A 22,220-nucleotide genomic window follows, 5' to 3' on the forward strand; every position below is an offset into this window, starting at 1 on the left:
GTAACATAACCTTTTAGAAGCAATGTTTTATTTATTTGATCTTTCGTTTCATGCAGGCAAAATATACATTAATTACACAGGTTTAGATGTTGAGACAACACAAACCAGTCATTGTGATCTTAATGGCAACAATTATTTATCATTATTTTTCCTATTAGTACAAAACATTGTTTTCTACACAGCCTTTTTTTTATTTTATTTTTTTATTTATTTAATTATAACCGATTTAGTTGGTTGTTGTGTTTTTGCTGTGTTCTTTTTAAATTTGTAGTTTGGGTGTGGTGTTAAAAGAAAACCAGTAGGATTCAGTGGGAAGTAAGTTTTATAACAGGACCATCATGGCTGCACACATAGAGTATGCTGTGATATGGTGGACCCCCATCGTGTGGTTGTCTTGTATGTTCACTATGTGACGGCTCATGCTCCCTTGATCCCACCCTTATCCCTTAGACATGGCCAGCTGGTACTAAGCAGAGGTATTCATCCATTCCTACTCCCTCCTTTATTTTCTTTCCTGCTGTCCCAGCTGCTCTCTCTACCTCTCTCTGCCCCTCCTTTAGCCCCCTCCTTCCTTCTCATCCTCCTATCTCAGCCTCCTTTCCACTGTCATTTCATGCTGTCCCAGCTAGATGTGGTGGACTGAGCGTGTGCGGCTGCGTGTACACAGAGGATGGCTTGCTGCTCAGGTGCAGGTGGCAGACTTGGGGAACCTGTCAAGAAGGCAAAAGGAATTTTCTATTTACCCAGACAAAAGAGCTTTTTGTTGCGGGAGACGCTGACGCTTCAGTCACCTTTTGGACCTGCCACCCTGAAGCTCGTTTTGTGTTCCTGCAATTGAGCTGTTTTTACAAAAATAATTTCTGTAACAATAGGACAATTTTAATTGTTTGAAAGAAACTTATATTTTTATTAATTTGTTTATTTTGCATCTAAAACAGTAAAAGAAGCTTTCTTTTTATAGTGTGATTTTAAGCAGGTAAAACAGGAATATACTGTGTCTCTGTCCTGCCTCAAATTAGATCACAGCATCGACTCAGTGTGAATAGCAGCAGAGGAAGAAAGCATAGCTCAACAAAGAGGGAAATTTTGAAAGTCCCTCCTAGACAATCATTTTCCTGCACACCTGTGACGGCTGCTCCTGAGGAAAGGAAGGACAAGAAACTAAATAGGAACTTAAAAAAGAGGCAAAGTCCATCCATTTTTCCTCCCTTCTTCCCACCTGTCTGGATTAACTGGGCTGCAGCACCATGGCGCACGCTGCCTCGCAGCTGAAGAAAAAGGCGGATGAGAATCTCGCTGTGGAGGACGAGAAGGAGAAAGAGAGGGAGAAAAAGAGGGCAAGGAAGCGATCCCGTGAAGTGAAGAAAAAGGTAAAGAGATTCACAAAGAGAGGAAGGGAGGAAGTAACAGAGGGATGGGGGGCAGTGTTGGTCTGGTGGAGTCCACCTCTTTTGTCATTATGCAGCTTCCTCTCTCAGACATAAAATCGTACTTGCACATGCATTGAGATGAGAGGGGGTAGTCCCAGTGGGAATAATGAGGAGGGTGGATGGGTGGGTGAAAACGACAAGAAGATGGATGAGCAGAGATCACGCAGAGCAGGGGAAATAAATAAGAAAAAAACTATATGAAAGGAGTTGCTCTTACAGCTGAGTTATAAAACATCTCGTGTTGTGACAGATGTGAGCAACTTACTAGGTTTATATCATTTTAATATAAATAACTTCTGCTCACAGGCTCTTCATCGTTTTTTTCCAGTTATATAGTATTGGGTTGGCCTCGAAGAACCTCACAGTTCCTGTTCTAATGATGAGAACATGCAGGATTTCAGAAGAGAACCGTGCGTCTTAGCAGAATTCTACATCGTTCACGCCCTGCAGCTAGGCGTGGGCCATTCTATCATTCTATGTGTGTTCGCATGCAAGGCCTCCTTTGTGCAAAGACAAAAGTTTAGACTTGATCTTTTACACACAGAGCACCTACCTGCTGATCAATAGGTCTGACTTGAAATCGTTAAAGTCTCTGAAACAGTGATGGCTTCGTTTGGCTGCACGCAAGCTTTTTAGTCTAGGCCAACATTAATGAAGGCTTCAGTATTTTAATAACTTTGTTGATCTTTGTGTTTGTGTGGTTTAGGTAGCTACAGTTGTATCAGGGCTTAAAATCCCTTGTGCATGTGTGCACACTGAGATTTGGGCTTGTTTGTATTGGGCGAACCAGCCTGAGGTTGTCATTAATTTGGTGTTAGCCACCTGTAATATGTGTTATATGGAGTGAAAGCTGTGACCTCAAACATCTACATTAAAATGGATAACAAAGTATGCACATGTAAAGCACTATCATTTACATTTATGAGAGGAAAATGAGTGGCTTTGTAGATCAATATTTCAATTTCTCATTAGATTTTTCATTAGGATTAGAAAACTGTGATCACAACAGTGCAAGTTTAAGGTCTTTCTATGAAGCTGTAAAGACATAATGCAGTTTAAAATATCAAGATCTTGATTTCTCAGGATACAATATAATGGATTTGCTATCACAATACAATACTTTTTATGTAACAACATAATTACTTGACTGTCCAGGCACAAACTCATAGGCTTTTAGATAAGATAAGATAAGGTAAGATAAGTTGATTTAGTTTGAAATGTGTGTGAGTTTCAAGGTGTTTTGTACAAGCTGTGCCTTTCAGTTGGTGTCATTAGGGCTATTCCTAAGTCATCTGCGACCTTCTTCAAGGTAAAGTCAATGTACAAACAATTAAACTTCACCTTAAATAAGAATATTCATTGGGATGTTTCCTGTGGCTATAAACAGAAGGGTCAAAACCAAACAGCCATACTTACATGTTTCACTTCTTTTTGCTCAGCAGCTCCTCCAAACTCCCATCAACAAATAAAAAAATCTAAAAACTAAACACTTTCATTAATGGTGAGCACAAACATGAGTATGTTAATTGATTAGGACAGGGAGGAGAGTGCTCAGACTCATTATTTAAACAGTGTTTTGATGGTCTTTCTCTACTCACTGCTTTTGTATTTCATAAAACATCAATTTATTTTGTCAGCTAGATCTTATGGAGTGCATTGCACAGAAAAACAAGGTTCTTTAGTATTAGGGCAGTGGAACGACACTCATCTCACGTTGACTCTGACAGGAGCAGTTTGAAAGTAAATGTCAACAGCAGGTGTTTCTCTGGTTGTTGAAATCAGTTTTATCAAAATGTTAACGCTAATTTTGGCTCAAAAATAGAGCAGGATTGTATGTACAGAAAATGAAGCATAGAAAACTTCACAATGCTGTTCGGTGAGCCGTCACACAAAGAAATTGAAAGATAGCGTAAATCCCACTAGAAATCAAGGTGTAACTGTTTGACCTTGATTTATGCCATTTTGATTACATATTTTAAGTCAAGGCAACAGGTAAGGCATATGTTGTTGCTGTAGTAGGAAAAAAAAGAGGTATGTGAGGTGACATCAGCAGTTTCCCCATGTTTGTAGCATAACATTGTAGAAAGCATATCATCTATCCCTGGCTCATTCAAGGTAAATCTATATCACTGTCTGCCCAGAGCCAGTTCTTGGCACCAGAGAGCAAAAATATCCTCCCTCTCCTCGGATCACATCTCCTCAATTATGTGTCTTTTCTTTGCCTCACCTGACTTGGTTTCACCTATCCCATCCGGCCTAGCTTTTTTCAAAAAACAGATCTGTTTTCCTTTATGTCCTGAAGGAATGTAGATAATTCTTCAATTTTTTAATAAAATAAAATACATAGCACACTTCAATTGCAACTGCACACGATTTTTAGATAGTTTTGTCCTGTATGTTTATTTACTGTTCTTTATGTTCAGTGCTTTTGGGATTTTAATCTGTATGTTGATTTTTCTCCAATGACTCTAGTCTGTTGTCCTGAGGTTTACTTGCCTCAGCGTTCTAAATCTAGCTTAGAAAGTCAGAGGTTTGTGACCAATCCCTTCCTCAAAAGCCATTTTGGCTGCCGCATGTCAAAAAGGTGGTGGCTCACTCCAAGCTTTGTATTTACATTTCTCATTGGTTCTATCTCAATAATTTAGGCACTCATAGGACTGTACATCCTTGGCAAGTGAACACGTTAATGCAGCATTTCAATTAATATATTGATGACAAATACACTGTTATTGATATAGTATTGGCAATTTTATTGAGCTTGGTTATTGAGTACAGTAGTATGCAAATCTCACAGTGTCTTTTGACTCACAGTTATGATATGGTTGAGTTGAATTTGACATTATTCCAAGCTCTGAGGTTTGAGTTGTATGAATAGCTATTTATTTTTACTTTTAAAACATATCTTGACTGCAGTGCTATTTCATAATTTTGAGCAATTTGTTTACTGTCTTGTGTCTTATCAAGAAGTACTGGCACAATTAATGGTGGCCAGCATATTTTTTTAAAACAAAAATGACATTGTTAACATCATTTGTTTTTATTAACCAATCATGTCATAATGACAGTGCTCAGTTGACCAATCTGTGTGTACTCAATGTATAAACTGTAGCTATACATGTACTAAAATCGTCATTCTGAATATCATCAATTGTAATAAATTATGGGAAATTATTGAGTTAAAATGTTTTTTAGTGAAATAAAGTGGAAAACATGTTAACATAAGCGATGTAATGTACAACTTGTTTGATTGACAAGTTTCTTGCGGATTTTAGGTTTACAGTTGAAATTTTGGGCACTAATACAAAATTGCTGAATCATTATATTATGTCATGATCTGCTGGTGTAAAGTTTTGGGTTTTAGTTCTGTTTAACGTCTTCGTGTTGCCATGTTTATTAGATTCATTTTGTTGATTAGTTTTTGTTAGTTCCCTGGATTCCTGTGTTAGATGTGTTACTTTTTATTTCCTTATTTGTCTGGTTCCCCCCTGTTTAATGCTCTTTAGTTAGTCTCATTGTTTACTCGCTTCAGTTCATTTAGATGTTTTCTGTTACCTCCCAGCACTCCATGTTTCTCTGTGTTAATTTCTTATTTGCCCATAGTTCCCTTAAGTCGCCTCCTTTCTCTCCCACACCACCTGCAACCGATTCTCTCCTTGATTAGCTCCCTCAGTTTATTGGTTCAATTCCCAATTCCCGCAGCATTTATATTCTCTGTTTTTCTGTTGTCGCCACTGGATTCTCCTGCTTGATACCGGATGTCATTCTTGATCTTTCAATGCCTGTAACTGCCAGATCTGTACGAGCTCTGTTTTTTCCACCTGTGTTCAAAGACCTGAAAGGATTGTAAGCACCTACCTTTATTATTAAAATACCTTTCGACTCACCACGCCGCTTTTTCGTTCCGCTCTGCACTGTGGTCCATTGCAAATTCAGACACCCTTGACATATCATTAAATGTTGAGCAATTAAAATTAGCGTTAGCTAGACAAGTATGAGGATAGCTAGATAATTAACAAGATCTAGCATTATAGGTTCTTTCCTTAAACTGATAATTTTTTATTTTAGCTAACAACATATTCTTATTGAGCTCAAAAGTTCTGATCAACATCATTTTGTGTTCATTTTACAACTATAATTATGCAACCAGAACCTAACTACAATTAGCTTAGTTTGAACTGTGGTTTTGTAGTGCTTTTTTAATTATGAGAAATCATTCATACTCATAATTTTTGTTTTGAAGCTCATGCAGCAACCAGTGTTGTAGAAGGCTGGAAATCATGTATTAAGTGCACCACTGAAAGTTTGAAACATGAGCATCAGCCATTAAAGTTAAAAGCTGCATCTTCAACAAACTGAAGCTGAACTTGAAGCTGGTTGATGCTTTTAAGGATGCATGGCATAAGTAAGTAGTGGCTCTTGCTGCATTAGAGTCAATCATACTTTGCACATGTTTGTACTGTCTGGTTCACTGAGTTGCTGCCACTCCACAACTACCTGGTTGGTTTCATAAAAAAGCCAATATAATGCTGTTTTTTAACCAAAGGATAAAAGTTAAAAACATACAAGATGGACATTGTTGTTGACAGTGGGATTAAAGGTTTTATTTTTGTTTTTTGTTTTTCTGTAACTAACATACTGCATTCAATAGTTTTCATTTCGAAGTGTTCACATAATGAAATTGTTAATCAGACAATTATACCTTTATTATTATATTAGGATAACTATAATTAGCTATAAAAAACATTTGTATCGTTGTATTAACAATTTTTATTCTTAACCTAAAAAACTAAAACTAGTTTGATTTCTTTCATACGTACAAATAGAAACCCATAGACCTGAAATTATTCATACCCCTGGCAGATTCAAATTTTTAATTATTTAATTCAACAAATCTAAATCTGCAGGTGTTTGAAAAATGGATGTACAATTTCTTAATTGTACATCCATGCATAGATACACACAGACCTATGTAAAATCATGCATACACACTTGAGACCAGATATGTACATACATGACATAAAAAACGTAATTATTTTTCCCATTGTTTGACATTAAATCAGATTAAACTGTTTTATGTCAGATAGGTTTACCCAAATTATTATTTTTATTTGCAAAATGTCAGAATAATGAGTAAGAGTATTATGTTATTTTTTTATTTTTTTATTTACGTACGCTTTGTAAGGTTTTCACAGATCAGTTCACAACACCTAAAGAAATCTAGTATGAAATCAGTAAGAATATTGTGGAGAAAATAGTGACCTATTTTCTTGTCCATGCTTTGCAAAGGCATATTTTAGGGCATGCTGATTACTTTGATGAGCAAATCTGTGTTTTGTTCTAACTGTCTAAGAGTTTTTTACCTAATAATTCACAGCAAATGAGAGATTTTATTGGCAGCTCCAACTCCCTGTTTTGCTTAGTCATGTAATCTGCTTTGTGGAGTCCTTAGAGATGCCCAGGCAGCTTGTAGGGAGTGTAGGGAGAGGTGCTGAAACTCTAGTTACTAAATAATACAATGTTTTAAAAAAAAAAACATATTTCTGAAGCAGGAGAAATGTAGCTAAATTAAAAAAAATTCTGGTGAAACTATTATGTCTATCTGTAAGCAGTACAGTGCCACAAACCAAGGTATGTCCAAGGTGTCATTTGTTTTTAAATGAGAAGGTGAAAATGGAAGTGGTGTTTCTAATGAGGGCTATTTTTGGGATAAACTCGATTCAAGCTCTTCAAGTCTGTTCCCCCCAAACCACCCAACCATAACTCTTTATCTTTTAGTCTCCTCCTCTCCTCTTCATGGGTGTCTATCATTTCCTCCATCCCTGCAACCATGGCTGTCAGCTGGCTGAAGACTGTATTGTTCTGCCACAGTTCTGCTCCTGGGATTTGGGGGCTGGAGCATGCCACACATATTTAAAGAGGTTCCTAGTGACAAGACATTGTATATTTATCCCTTGATACTTATTTAAGCCAAGCTTTGTACTGAAAGCCTCTTCATTCCTCCTGCTTTACAACCAGCTTGCCCTTCCTCCTGCCTTTTTTGTGTTGTACTGTTTAGTCCTTAAATATGTTGTTGTTGTGTAATTTCTGTCACCGTAATACAGCAATGATGATCAAACTAAAAATCAGATCTTTCTTAGCTTGATCGTCCTTGAATGGCAAGTCAAAAACCTTTCTTTTTAGGCAGTGAATGCACCATGCCTTACCTCAACCAGGTGATCATAGTGTTACATATAAGCACATTTGTAAAAAGTTAAGTGGAAGGAAAAGGTTTGGTTGAAAAAGCTGCACGCAAACAGGCGTTGGGGTGACGGGGACCACAGCCCCAGTTCTCTCTGTTTTTTTAATTAGTTTTTATGTAATGCTCTAATATTCTGAGAACGATAAATGGATCCGTTCATTAGCTGTAAGCCATAATTATCACATATCATTCACTCTGTAATTTGTTGCATTTATAGAATTGATTTACTGGTGTTGTGATTATGAATATGAATATTTCTTAATATTTAATATTAATAATTTAATATTTTATTAAATAATATTTCGGTCTATTAAGGGTTGTCCTGTGAATACCAGCCCAATAAGGCGGTACTATTAGGAAAAAATTGAAAGGGATGAGCCAAGCTCTGACATTATTGAACAGCAAAACTCTGCACACACATGGAATGAATTCACACAATTTCTTAAAATACAAGAATTTATTAACAAAAATAAGTCAACTCATAGTCAAACATATTTCAATCAACAAACTCTTTACTCTGCTAAAACAACCCAACTACCAAGCACAATGAGGAAGACTAATGGACTATGTACAACATAAACAAGTTGATCAAAGATGGTTAAAAATCATGACCAAAAGAGTGATGCAACATTACCATGTATTGTTATATATGTTTGAGAACAAAGGATTATCTGGAAATGAAGTTATGTTAGTCTTGGAACTAACTTAGGCAACAATTGGTATACCTTCAAACAACCATTCACAATGCAAGATCAGATAAAACATTATTTTAATAAAATAAAATTTTAAAGAATAATTTGCTGAATAAAACCAACCTTCTAGATGGCTAATTCTCAATGGTGTTTAATTAGCCTCCTTTACTTATTAAAATAATATTTAAAGAAATATTTAAGGAAATATTATTTTGAATAAGAACTAAACCTTTCTGGATAAATGGGTGTTAATGGTGTTTATTTAGCTGCCTTTATTTATTAAAATAACATTTATAGAAACATTGTTAAAAAAATATTAAAATAATATTTAAGCAACTAGTATTTTGAATAAGAACAAATGACAAATGGGTCTTAATGGTGTTTAATTAGTTATCAAGTTTAGTAAAATAATATATAGGGAAATATAAATTCCTAGATTGAAAACCAACAACCTTTCTGGGTAAATGATCTTCAGCTGACTCAAAGTAGGCAAGCACATGTTCTTAGCTGTTAGCGGTTGGGGCTAACAAACGAAACTTATAGCTGGTTGACACAAACACACACGTTTAAAATACCACTAATAAAAGGGTTGAAATGCATATGCGTGGACAGTGATTTATGGCCAATCTGTGTTTAAGAACCACCTTGTAAATAAAGTTTGTCTGAACTTTAAAAACAACTCAGAAAACATCCTTAACTGAGTGCTAGTCTGCCAGCACTTACTGTAGCTGAGTTTCTCAACACAAACAAAAACAAACGTCATTAAACGAACATTATTTAGATTATTTACCTCTAAACTAATCTTCTCTGCCCAAACACTACCTATTACGTGAACCGTGCTGAGGAGAAGTTGTCCGGGGCGACAAAGTTGAGGAAAGCATCCACGGTGAACAAAGGGTTAACTTGCAGCTAACACCCGTAGCTGTGGGCTGAACTGCACGCAGAGCGGCTGTGTTGTACCTTTGTCCTTCCTTCAGACTGGGAAAACTGCTCCACTCGGTATTAATTACCCCCGTTCATGAATGAATACCGGATACACAAACAGCAACTCATTCCTACTTAACTTAGTGCATATGATCGCGTGATTGTATGACACTCTTGGATCCGGTTTGAGGAGTTATGTCTGTTTATCTTTTACGCATTAGCGTGCTGTGTGCCTCTCCTTCCAGCTCCTTCCTGCTGGGGACCTGTGTAGAAGAGGTCCGCCTGTTGGAAAGCGGGGTTTTTATTCAAACAGTGATGTCACGGGAATCCGCTGTTACCCCTCTTGTTCATGTTCCTGGTTGTGCTGGAAGTAGGTTAATGTGATTTATTTTGAAAGTTTCAGAAGAGTTCTTACTGGCCTTTAATGTTGTAAGCCATGGCTGGGGTCCTAACACTGGAATAAGTATCATTTTTGATGATATTGTAATTATTTCAGCCTCAGCTTTATATTTTGTGATGTGAAGTCATTTGTACAAAGACACTAAGACAAAAACATATTGGTAAAAATTGTGAGGCAGCACTAGCTTCAGCTTCAGATGATACAAACACCTTCACAGATAATTTTGCACCAAAATGTCAGTCATTTTCTACCACTTATTCCATAGTGGGTCACAGGGAAGCTGGTGCCTATCTCCAGCAGTCTATGGGTGAGAGGCAGGGTACACCCTGGACAGGTCACCAGTCCATCGCAGAGCAACACACAAACAACCATGCACACACTCATTCATACACCTAAGGGCAATTTATAGAGACCAAATAACCTAACAGGCATGTCTTTGGGAGGAAGCCAGAGTACCTGGTGAGAACACACGCATGCACGGGGAGAACATGCAAACTCCATGCAGAAAGACCCCTGGATGGGAATTGAACCCAGAACCTTCTTGCTGCAAGGCAACAGTGCTACCAACTGTGCCACCATGCAGCTTGCACCAAAATGTATCGTGTTTTTTTTGTTTTACCAAGTTCTAAGAAATTCATTTTGTTAGTTGTTGTTTTTTTAGTTTTATTGAAAATAACTGCACAAAATGCATGGGTGCACCTTTGCTTCTTTATTGCAGCAAAGCAAGCATACCTAACTAAGAAAAGAGCATTATGAATTATAGAAAGACTCACAGGGCAGAGCATAACAACAGCTTGAATGGATCTGTAGATCTCAGGGTATAAGGCAGGGTCTTATAAAAGGGCAGGATTGAGCCTTATCAATAGTTTAATTTGAGGTCGTCTGAAGAAAGGTTTACATGACGAGACAATGCTTATTGTAACGTGGTTACAGATGGAGGGGGGCTGTTAGGCTGGAGAAGTGGTGCAGAGCCTGCCAAATGCTGTGATTGGTGGACAGGAAAGACGAGGAGGGGTTAACTGTGATGCGGGGGAGCAGTAACACATCCTCAACACACTAAAAATGAGATAGGAAGAATGAAATCATATTAAAGGAAAGCAAAGGCATGCTGCTGGGAAAAAGAAATCAGGGAGGAGGGAGTGCTGAGTAGTGGCAGAAAAAATTAAGAGAGAAGGCAAAAAGATGGATAGAATGAGTGGTGGAGGATGTTGTTAGTCAGGCCTTTTATCCTCCCTTCCTCCACCTCCCTCCAGCCTTGTTCTCCTATTTTCTCTTCTGCAGTAGAAGATCGACACTTAGAACTGGGACACCTCATTCATTTATGCTGCACACATGCACTGGCATCTCAACAGATTTAACCGTTTCATTTCACTCATCATATTGCTATTTTTGTTTTTGCATGCACCCATTAATATACGGGGCTCGTCTTTTCACCTATTTGCCATTTTGTACTTTGTCATGTTTTAGTTTGTTTATTCCAATCTTTTGAGGGGATTTTCCATATCAACCAAGCATCAATTTATACTGGGATCATTTCATATCCACGTTGATATCCAATGAGTTAAAGCGCCTTCGATTATCTTCTCATAGGATATTTTGTTGACTGACTAGTGAATAATTTCTACCTGCTGTGTCTACCAGAGGTTGTTCATTTATATTGGTTTGATCAGAGGCCCTAGTATTTCATATGTATATAGATTCAATGGACCAAACATAGATCAGAATCAAAGGGAATGGGTATAATAATAAATCTCCTTTAGGTAATAAATTAAATTATCTGGGAGATTTGGATATTTTTGTAACTAAGGATTTCCTTAGTTCATCAGAATACTTAATTACTAAGAGGAAGAATCATATATACTGTGATTAAATGTATTTAGAACTATTTTTAATAGTTAATGGTTCAGAAGCCTTCATCAAGACCATTATAACGAGGCAGAGCCTGACCCTGGAGCCAGGCATGCCGCCGAGTGCCCGGTGGCCTGGTTACTCCTCTCCGGTCAGGTCAAGCCCAAACGAAAGACGCGAGGCCAATCTCCCAGTGGGGCCACCATGTGCAGGGGAACCATGAGGGACCGGTTCAGTGAGGATTGGGCGGTGATCGAAGGTCTGACCCCTGGAATCTTAAACTGCAACTGCCCTGCTTGGCATGGATCTCATCAATAGCCTGGTTCTTTGTTTTCAAGGATCCTCTGTTCAGCTTGCTGCTGCTGTGAATTGCACTCCTGTTATGACAACTGCTCCACTGCCTTTTGCTGTGACACTGCTGTGTTCGTCTACATCTGCTACTGTTTTTGAGTGTGCAAAAGGATTTATGCATAAAGTAAAAGAGTCAGAGACTGGTCCAACAGTTTGTCAAAAACTATGCTGATTCCCACTGTCTGTGAGTGCTATGAGTGCTGAAATTCTGCATCTCTTGCAGGCTCTTGCTGGTGTGATTGAGAAAATGTATGCTTCACCTTAAGGCTCCCCAATTGTTGTCCTGCAAATGAAATCAGGAAAACTGCTGAGTTTTCTAAAAGGAGCAACTGTATTTTCTACAACTGTATTTTCTACAATGACTCTGGTGGTGAGCTGGCCAGAGTGAGTTGTCATGGGGAGTCTGAGTTAAGAGTCTGTAGTTGCGTTGGAGAGCGGGAAGGCTGGAGCGATGGAGTGCTGCAGAGTTTGGTTTGAGGAAAGATTGTCTAGTGCAAAAACAGACCTCAGAGAATGGCTGGCGGTAACCAGGTCTTGATCAGCTTCTTGACCACTAACGTGGACCGTCAGGCGAAGAGTAGTCGTCCAGCAGCTCCTTATAAATGCTACAGCCAGATTGCCAGCAGGTGTGCCGCCATGCCCACCATTGGATCTTCTCAGAAGAAGCAGATTCTCACAACAAACAGGCTCACACACACAGATTATGATAAGTAATGGTTCCATTTAACCATTACTGTTTTAGTACATGCTTGCTTGAGATTCCAACTGTACCAAGTTGTGCTAAAAACCAGATGTCAGAAGACCGTCGATCACTGATTGGGTAGATTGTAACATCACTAGTTACATCATACATATTATGATTAACTAATATCTTCAACAGTCAAATCGTTGAATGCTGGGCTGATTGGGAATGGCTCCATGGGTTTCCTCTCTCTTCTGTACTTATCCAGAGTACATCATCTTGCTGCCCGCAGCCTTCTCTTCCTTGTTTTTCACTCTGAGTCTGAAAACAGCCATAGACCAAGCAGCAGGTCCTCCGTTGTTGTGTTTGTGTCATACAAACCACATCATGTTACATTTTCGGACTGTTGGACCGCCTTGCCATTGACGATCCTGCCCACATTGAGATGGTCCTCAATTGTAAAGGAAAACGATCCAAACTGTGTAGAGTAGAACTGACCTGAGACAAACCGTGTTGAGTAGGTACTAATCGAAAAGGGGCATTAGAGATAGGATGAGGAGCAAAACATGTCCAAAACTGAGAAAAATGTGAAAAAAGCATAAACGCAATAATGACAACACACAGCAGCTGAGAACACAGCTGAAAATTGTAAAAGGGAGACAATTTTACATTTAGCACCCCATACTCAGTGTATAGCATAATGTCGACCCTGGACAAAAGTATTGATAGCAAAGTCTGCAAAATGATTTTAAGCTCATATAGCGAAGGTTTATTTTGTGATTTCTCCAGTGAGGGGGAGAAGGAAGTCAGAAGAACTGGACAGGTGAGTCGATCTGTTTTTGTCCACATTGATGAATTACCACAGCTAAAGGTGACAGACTGAGGACACCAAATATCCTGCATTATTTTTGCAAGAAGTGTGTAAAGCATAGCAGCAGTGAATGGAAGCAACTGAAAGTATCAGTGTTTCATACAAAATCCTTCTTTGATGAACTGATGTCAGGCCAGTGCAGGTTGGACTCTTTCAGGGCTGCCCTTTGTGCCAATCCTGTTTGTGTTGTTCATGGACACGATCCTAATGTTCAGTCATGTAGAGGATAGTGTCTTATTTCAGCCTCAAGGTTACATATTTGGTTTGTTCTACTGGTTCTCTGGGCAACTTGAAGCCTCAACTTAAAGCATTTACTGGAAATGTTCACAGCCTAGTGGCTAGGATGAGCTCCTTGAAGTCTGAGGCCATGATTTTAATCCTGAGAAAGCTGGACTGCACCTCCCAATAAAGGGTCAGTCTCTGCTTTTTGCAGAGTTAAAGTATCATGAAGTCTTGTTCATCGGTGATGGTAGGGTGGAACGGGAGATGGATTGGGGCCTTAACTGCAGTTATGTGGGCACTGCTTGGGTCTGCCGTGGAGAAACAGCTAAACCAAAAAGTAAAGCTCCCTATTTATTGGTCAATCTGCATCTCAGTCCTCACATTGCCAAAATATACGGATAATGATCAAATGAATGAGAACCAGGAGTAGTTCAGACCCGCTGCTCTTCTGTATCAAAAACAGACACATATCATGCAAGAGGTACTACATTTCCCCTCCAGTTTGGGAACACCTTTGGATGGCTCACAATTATCTGAATAGTGTTGCTGGGGAGAGGCATGCCTGGTTTGGCTTCCGGGACCAGTTATCTTTGTGACCTAATTTCTGATAAGAGGAATATGAGGAAGTTACAATGCACTAAATGTTTTTAGTGTTTTGTGAAATTTTGAAAAGCCTTTGGAACAGAGTTGATTAATCTGAAAAATTTGCTGTGATTTTGTCAGAGTTAAAACATATTTTGTGGTTTATTCAATTCAGTTTCAAATCAATTCAGTTTATTTATATAGCGCCAATTCACAACACATGTCGTCTCAAGGCACTTCACAAAAGTCAGGTACATACATTCCAACTAATCCTAATCATTGAACAGTGCAGTCAGATTCAGTTATTTATTCAAATTGGATAAAAAGTTTTTCTGTCTAAGGAAACCAAGCAGATTGCATCGAGTCAAAGACTTGTAGCAGTCACTCCTCCTGGATGAGCATGTAGAGACAGTGGACAGTCACTGGCGTTTACTTTGCAGCAATCCCTCATACTGAGCATGCATGTAGCAACAGTGGAGAGGAAAAACTCACTTTAACAGGAAGAACCACCAGAACCAGGCTCAGTGTGAGCAGCCATCTGCCACGGCCGACTGGGGGTTTGAGAGAACAGAGCAGAGACACAAAGAGAACAAAGAAGCACTGATCCAGGAGTCCTTTCTATGGGAAGGAAAAATATATATTGTATAGGATCACTGTAATAACAGGTCTATCTGATGTTTTGGGGCTGCGCATGTTCTCTGTGGGTGGGGTCTTGCTCTGTGATGACAGAGAGTCACGACACAGACAGGAACAGACAATCTTGCTGTGTGTGTTTGTGTGTGAGAGAAAACCTTTATGAACCTAAAACGTTTAGGTTTTTCCCTCACTGATTTCTTTGTGAGGTGGACATTTCAAAAGTGAGGTGTTAGTGACCTGAGACAGACAGAACTGTGTGCAATCACACACTTCTGTCTGTCTGAAATGCATCAAATTTTTTTGTGTGGTAGAAAAGAAAAGAGGTTTGTTTTCTTCTCAGTCACTTATTGAATTAGAATCTTGTTTTTGGAGGGGATCAGGCTTCCTACACATGTTGGAAGAGTCTGGAATCTTCATCCATCCATCCATCCATCCATCCATCTTTTTTCTGGCTTCCATATTTAAAGCCTTAACACAGTTCTGTGGTACAATAACATGAACGCAGTAATAAGGTACACTGGAGTTTGAGTCAAATTGCAGCCTGCAATACTGCAGTAGGAAAAGACTTCCTACTGTGATCAGCAGAAAAAAAATGCAGCAGCATCTTCCAATTTTGTCTTGGATCAAAATCTGAGGGGCGTATGAAAGCCCTAAGATATGCTAAATCCTCCTTGCTGACATAAATTATGAAGCATATGTATATTCATAAAAAACAAGCATCTTGTCAGTAACAGTTTGATGACACAGTAGGCAATACCTCTTCCTATTTTAACAAACATTTAATGGTTGTTTTGCTTCTTGTGCTGCAGCTGTAGTTTGCCACCTACATCCATCTATTGTGGAGTTATTTTTTTTTCTGTAGCTGACAGCAGTTATATTTATTTTAATGTCTGAAATCAAGAAATATGTAAAAGAAAATGTGAAAAACGCTTGCTCAAGATACCTTGGAGTGGAGGTAAAACCTGCATTTGAAATGCCGTACTTGTAATTCAATACGCAACATAATGGCCACTGAAGTGAAAAGTAGTCATAGCAAGGTTTTTAGGTCAAATTGATTTCATAACACTTTATGAAATCAATTTGTACATGCAAGATGTACATGCTTATTGATTTATTGATTAAAGTGATCCTCAGATGTCAGCAAATGTTTTGTACTGATTGAGGAAACATAAAAATAAAAAGGGCAGTAAAACAAAGCATTTTACTACCTAATAAACTTTATGCTCACAAATAACACCAGCAGTTGCCTTAGTAACACTGCTGCTCGAGCTATCTCTGGTGTCTAACGTCCATCCATCCAACTTTTACATGGTCTGCTGGAACTACAGTTACACGCAAGCTCACTGGGAACACTGGAGTCAGTCAAGGATTTTTTTTACTTATTCATTTAAAAAAGAAAATTATTCATTTAAAAAAGAAAATTGCTGTTTTATGTCCCAGTCTTTTATGTTTAAGTGTATTATGGTAGCTTCATTTATCTAATAATCCATATATATAAACGGTGTGATATGTCCCAGTGAAGGTTTTTAAAATGAGATCCACTTATCAATGTCCAAGTCTTCATATTAACCAAGCCAAATAGTCAGCAGAGAGCAGAAGCAGTGATGCTGATGTTGTACAATTGGCTAAACAGCACTATTGATCCACAGGGCATCTCCTTAATTAGCCTTAGACTTTGTGAGCTATAAGGGCCACTGCTCATGCAGTACTACCCTGTTAGTAGTAGTTAGTAGTAACAGCTTTTATTTAAAATGATGTCAGTACATATCTGGAGATGGCGGTGGAAGAGAAACAAGGAATCATATGTGTGCTATTTATTCTGGGTTTTTTTCTGACATAAAGACAGGATGCTTGTTGGTGGTTGAAATATCCATGTTCTATTATCAATACACTTTGCAGTTTTTGATAGTGTGGAAATTTTATCATGGTAACCAATAAGAGCAGTTAATTGATCCCGGCTGACATATGATGGTGAACATGAGCTACTGCTGCGTTCCAACACAGCCTTACATGCCTGTTGTCTCCAAGTCCTACTGAACTCAGATCAATATCATCTTAAAAATCCAATGGCATTCATACTCTTTGGATATTGAGGGGAAGTAGAGGATGAAGATCCTCTGGCAGCAGGACTTCTTGTTTGCATGCATGAGTATTGTGTTTGTATAACTGCGCCACACAATCGCAGCTAATTCCTGTTGATGTCCTGCTTGCCCTGTATGGCTTTGGTGGAAGGCTTGTGTTAATTTTTTCATGAGCATTTCTTTGTCTCTGTCAGAAATGTCATACAGGGGAGCAGCCCCACTGAAGCTGACGCTCTCCTTTATTCCACACCTTGCTGTGCTTGCAGACATAAAGTTCAGACACACAGATCTGAACTCATGCAAGACTGAGCTCTGTCGTTATATACTCCTGCCTGATTTACTGTCTGTTTATGCACTCATACAGACATGTACCCTCAGCCTCACATCAGCTCTGTGCCTGCAGACAAGGAGCAGCAGTAGCAGCAGAGCAACGTCATCTGCTGTTACCCAGTGAGAAAAGAGCAGTGGACATCAGCCTGCCAATAATAATGAGACCTGATGATGCACAGCTTCCTGATGTTCAGTGCATGTGTCTTACATCTTGATATAAAAAGACTTTAAAAATATGCTGAGTGATGTATGACTCAGCACTGCCAATAAGCTCAACAGATCACAGATCTTGCTCATTAGAGGAATGTGAAAGGAGTGACAGAAAGCAGGGGCAATGAGGCTTTTGTGCCTGCTGTTTTGATCCTCCATCTGTAACTGAAGTGTTATGAGAACACGGAGACTGCAGTGGCTCAGCAGCCAATCAGAATGCAGCTCTCAACAGCAAATCCGATGCAGCATAACATACACACGTGTAGATAGACAAAGACGAACACACATTGTTTTTATCAGCACCTTTTGTTTGGATGTCAGAATATACAGATGCATTACTGATCGTTTTATTAAGAACTCTGTTCTAATCAGCTGCACATAGTCTAATATCACATAGTCTAATATCACAAAATTAAGAAATTAGAAATACAGTTTGTGCTTTGCTAATTATATTTCGTCACAGTGAACTGAAACTGAAGCTTTAGTTACTGTTTATATGTAAAACGATGACCTTATCACTGCCTAAACACAAGCTCCTGTCTCCTGCTGCAGTCCGTGCAGTACTATTGACTGTCCACCAGGGACTGGCAGAGGATTGAATTTTTATGAGCAGAGCTTTGCGTGTCTGTGTTCAAGTCTTATTAGTTTTATTTTATTTACAGGTGCATATCTATGTGATCTGATTATCATGAAAAAGTATATTTTAGTTATTTAGTTCAGAAAATGAAACTCATATTATATAGATTAATTGATAGTCATATGCTTGAAGTATTTTTGTCTGTATGATGATTGGCTCAGCTAATAAAAACCCAAAAATCAGTATAGCATGATTTTTATACATGAATCTACAAAATAACAGGGGAAGATTGCTGATTTGAAAGTTGTCATTGACAGCATCCACAAGAAAGGTAAGCCACAAATCTTCTGTGGGATTAATTGGGTATTTTGAATTGACCTGAGTTGAATTGAAAATAATTAAATTCCAAACGTCTCCATCCTTTCTTTGAACCTTGAAGAAAACTGGAGTTGTGTGTTTCCTGCAGTAAGGAGATGTTAAACCACATTTGTGATGTGCCTCTGTTTTTCTACAGAAGCTCTGAAAGGTCTGTAGCATTACTGTTGTGACTCTATCCTGTTTTTATACAGCCACTGGTCGGATCTTCATTATCATGGTTTTTAGAGAGTATTCAAGCCCTTTAAAAGTGCTCCAGTGCACACCAGATGCACGGGGTGAGGGACCCCAGGTGTAGATACCATTTGGGTTGGACTTGAAGCAATCCCCATACCAGAATGCACCGTAGGCGAGCCTGGCACAGTTTGAGTCATGCATGTCTTGATCTTTGTCAGTGGTGGTGAATTTATTTCCATTGTGATAGCTTAGAGAGTCTCCTATTGGAAGAAATTGATAATTATCAATAAAATAATTTGCTGCTCTTCTACAAAAGTTTAATTGAGAATTAGATGTATGACCTGCTGCCCCCTTTGTGAAACTCCCCAGGTTCAGATTGTATCCCTCAGACTCTGGGCCAACAGAAAAGGCAGAATAATGAGCAAACACCTTCTGACCCTCAAAGTCCTCCATGTCCACCCTCAGCTCATAGTTTCTGGCTTGAGTCAGCAGGTGCATCGTTTCAAGGCCTAATAAATAAACAGAAGACAAAATTAATCTTTTTTAAAAATATTTAAGTGGGCTCCAGGGCTCCAATGCAGTCTTTTTTTATTTTACGCCAATTTCTTTTTTGCATGATTAGTATTGTCATACCCAGCCAGTACTCTCCAGCAGCATTGCCAAATCCAGATTTGTAGTGATCCCACTTCATGAAGAAGTTAACCGTGCCATCATGTCTTCTCTGAATCACCTGATTTTAAACAAAAATTGATAACACAATAAAAATTAATAAATGATTAACAATATAGTTGTGAAAAAATTAGGAGACCTTATGATAGCCTGTGTTTTTTTAATATATTTGGAAAATTTTAACAGTGCTGAATATTTTTATTGATAAAATTAATAATAAAAATGAAGAGAAGACCTTTGAATTTTCTTGTAAAATCTAATTTATAAAAAGCAATTTCTAGTGAGGACAAAATTACGACACACCCATACTAATTTCCACTTAAAATGGCTAAAAACATCAGGAGCACATGATTAGAACGTCAACCCTCAGCAAATGCATATGTTAAAACCCTATACACTTAGATTGTTGTGCTCCTAATGGCTAAAATGAGAGTAATATAATCATAAACTTTCAAGAATTGCCTGAGGCCTTCAGAAATCAGATTGTAGCATTTTATGAGTCTATTAAGGGATAAAAAGTGGTCTCAAATGAATCTTAAACCAGTTATTCAGCTGTATGGAAAACAACCTGCAGTGGAGGGCAAGTCTGGCTGTCCAAACAATTTCATCCTGAAAGCAGGCTGCAAGATGCTAAAAGGAGTCTTCAAAAACTCTAAAAAATCCTCGCTGGACCTCCAGCAGGCTTTTGTAATGTTGATTTGAAAGTGCTTTCCAGCACAATCAGAATGAGATTAAACAAGTCAAATATTTGCTCTCTGAGGCCATATTAAAGTTTGCTACAGACAAGGAGTTCTGGAATTATCGTCTTTGGACAGATGAGTCCAACACTGAATTATTTGGAGACCAGAGCTGAGGACATGTTTGGTATTAACCCAATACTGCATTCCAGCAAAATAACCTCATACTAGCAATGAGGCAGGAAACTGGAGCTTGCATGGTTTGTGAATGTTATACTGCTACAGGAAATATAACACAACTGAATATTTAATAGTGTAGCCTAATTTTATTTACTTGACTATGTAATCGCAGAACCTTTAGACAATATTATAAAGGAAATAAAATATAATAATCTATTTTGATATACTAACAGTTAATTAAATGTGTCATGCATCAAACATTTAATATAAAGCAATTTTGCATTATTGTAGGGTATAACATTTTATCGTTTTGCTTGGTTTTATTAATCCCATCAAAATAAAAATAAACACAACAACTTGAAAGTTCTGACAAGGTTAGAACTTAGCTGGTGGATAAAAGCCCAGAGCAAAACAGATAGGTGACAGGCCTCATGAAACAAACACGGGGTAAAAACTCAGTCACTTGTCTGTTTTTGAAGTGAACTTTGTTCGTTCATCCTCACCGTCCATTTTTCTGCAGCGCTGTCAATATCATCTTTGCTCATGTCACAGTAAACCTGCACAGGAGAGGTGGGGCCTGCCGGATAGATGGTGTAAACGCCATCCACACCAGAGCCAGATCTGTAGATGTCGCTGCAGTCTCCAGGCCGAGGCGACTGATATGCTGCCGCCGGCAACAGAAACGCCAACACAACTCTGAACTTCAGCATAGAAATAAAGGTTTCCCGTTAACGTTTCTGCTTTTACTCCGAGGAGCAAAACAGAACAATAATAACATAAACACAAAAGGATTTTTTTTAAATGAAGCAAAAACCTAAAATGTAAAGACAATTCAGAAAATAGAAAAACAGAACAAGCCTTTGTCTATTCTTTTTTAATAAAAGAAATAGGAAAGGGTATCATCGCCATGCAGATTTTTGTTTGTATTCTGAAAAAAAAAATTCTAAGAAAACCAATGCTAAACTAAAGCAAAGTTAACTTTTATATTATTATATATGTTGAATTAAAGTTCAGTTCTATTGTATGATAACTCAGGTAATAACCTCTGTATTTGTCAATACCTACAATCATTGTCACTTTAGCACAAACACCTCCACCACTTACTGTACATACATTATATTATTTTATTATTACTACTTGTTTTTGCAGATTTTCCTAACTATCTGCACCCTACTTGTGTGTTACTAAGAGCGGCTGTAACAAGTTAACTTCTCCATTGTGAGATCAATAAAGTCTATCTTATCTTATCCTAAAGTTCAGAAATAAGCTAAACAAGCAAGGCTGAAGAATATCTCCAACAATAACATACAATAAATAAATAATATCACTGAAACATTTTGCTGTAAAACAAACATAACACTAATTGAAACTTGAGAGTATAAACAAATTAGCATAATCAGTGATACAAAACAGTTGTAAAATGCTTTTTCACATTGCAGCATTTAATAACTGCCTAATATTAAATGTACATGGGGAATAAATATCATGTTTACAATTGGGGCTAAAATAACAAAAACATCTGTGGTTTTAGTCAATAACAACTCATACCTTCATTCTGTTATCTGCTCCTTTTATTTTCAAACGCGTTTGGCTGAAAGTAGAGCAAAGACAATTTTTATTTCTGATTTCTGAATTTAAATGTAAACTCCATTTAAAGTGATCATCCATAATCTTACCCTGTTAAGGAGAGCTGTCACACCACAGTCTGTTTATAGCATGAACAAATTCCTTTATATGACTGGAACTATGCCTCTTGCAACATTCTGTTTTTTCCCCTGGTTTTCCCCTTGACTTGCAGTGTTTATTTTCTCAAATATTAGTATGTCACATGTACAGTAGCTATAACTGTGTTGACTAATTCACTTCCAGTTTTTGTGATTGGAGGGCCTCCTTGCCATCACCCTAATTTTTACCTCTTTATACAGATTCAAATCAGAACGCTGGCCGGAGTCACTCCAAAGTGCTGATATTACTTGTAGTCAGAAGAAACATGTTGGTAAAATTAATAGATTACTTTAAACTTAAAGAGGAACTAAACCCCGAATCAACTTTTTTTGCAAATAAGTTG

At 38.0% G+C, this 22,220-nt stretch overlaps 2 protein-coding genes across 39 annotated transcripts in view; one reads left to right on the forward strand and one right to left on the reverse strand.

Moving 5' to 3' along the window:
* The window catches only part of LOC124874916 (ankyrin-3-like), a 223,918-nt gene that overhangs the window by 69,688 nt on the left and 132,010 nt on the right, over positions 1-22,220 (forward strand). For 13 of the 38 annotated variants that reach the window (XM_047376550.1, XM_047376553.1, XM_047376554.1 and 10 more), the window contains exon 1: positions 667-1,370. The exons of 1 other annotated variant lie outside the window; for it this stretch is intronic. In XM_047376550.1, coding sequence (XP_047232506.1) covers positions 1,248-1,370 — 123 coding nt within the window. In that variant the 5' untranslated portion in view covers positions 667-1,247. Of the gene's footprint in view, positions 1-663; positions 1,371-22,220 lie in introns of those variants that run through there. 24 more of the 38 variants (XM_047376573.1, XM_047376574.1, XM_047376576.1 and 21 more) reach the window with 11 other exon arrangements.
* On the reverse strand, positions 17,909-21,732 carry LOC124874920 (microfibril-associated glycoprotein 4-like). Its single transcript, XM_047376595.1, has 5 exons — positions 21,701-21,732; positions 20,656-20,853; positions 19,260-19,356; positions 18,968-19,135; positions 17,909-18,886 (listed from the first exon to the last, which is right to left on the reverse strand). The coding sequence occupies exons 1-5, from the start codon at positions 21,704-21,706 to the stop codon at positions 18,636-18,638; spliced, it is 720 nt and encodes a 239-aa protein (XP_047232551.1). The 5' UTR covers positions 21,707-21,732; the 3' UTR covers positions 17,909-18,635.

This window comes from Girardinichthys multiradiatus, chromosome 10, assembly GCF_021462225.1.
Source record: "Girardinichthys multiradiatus isolate DD_20200921_A chromosome 10, DD_fGirMul_XY1, whole genome shotgun sequence".
NCBI classification, from domain to species: Eukaryota; Metazoa; Chordata; class Actinopteri; order Cyprinodontiformes; family Goodeidae; genus Girardinichthys; species Girardinichthys multiradiatus.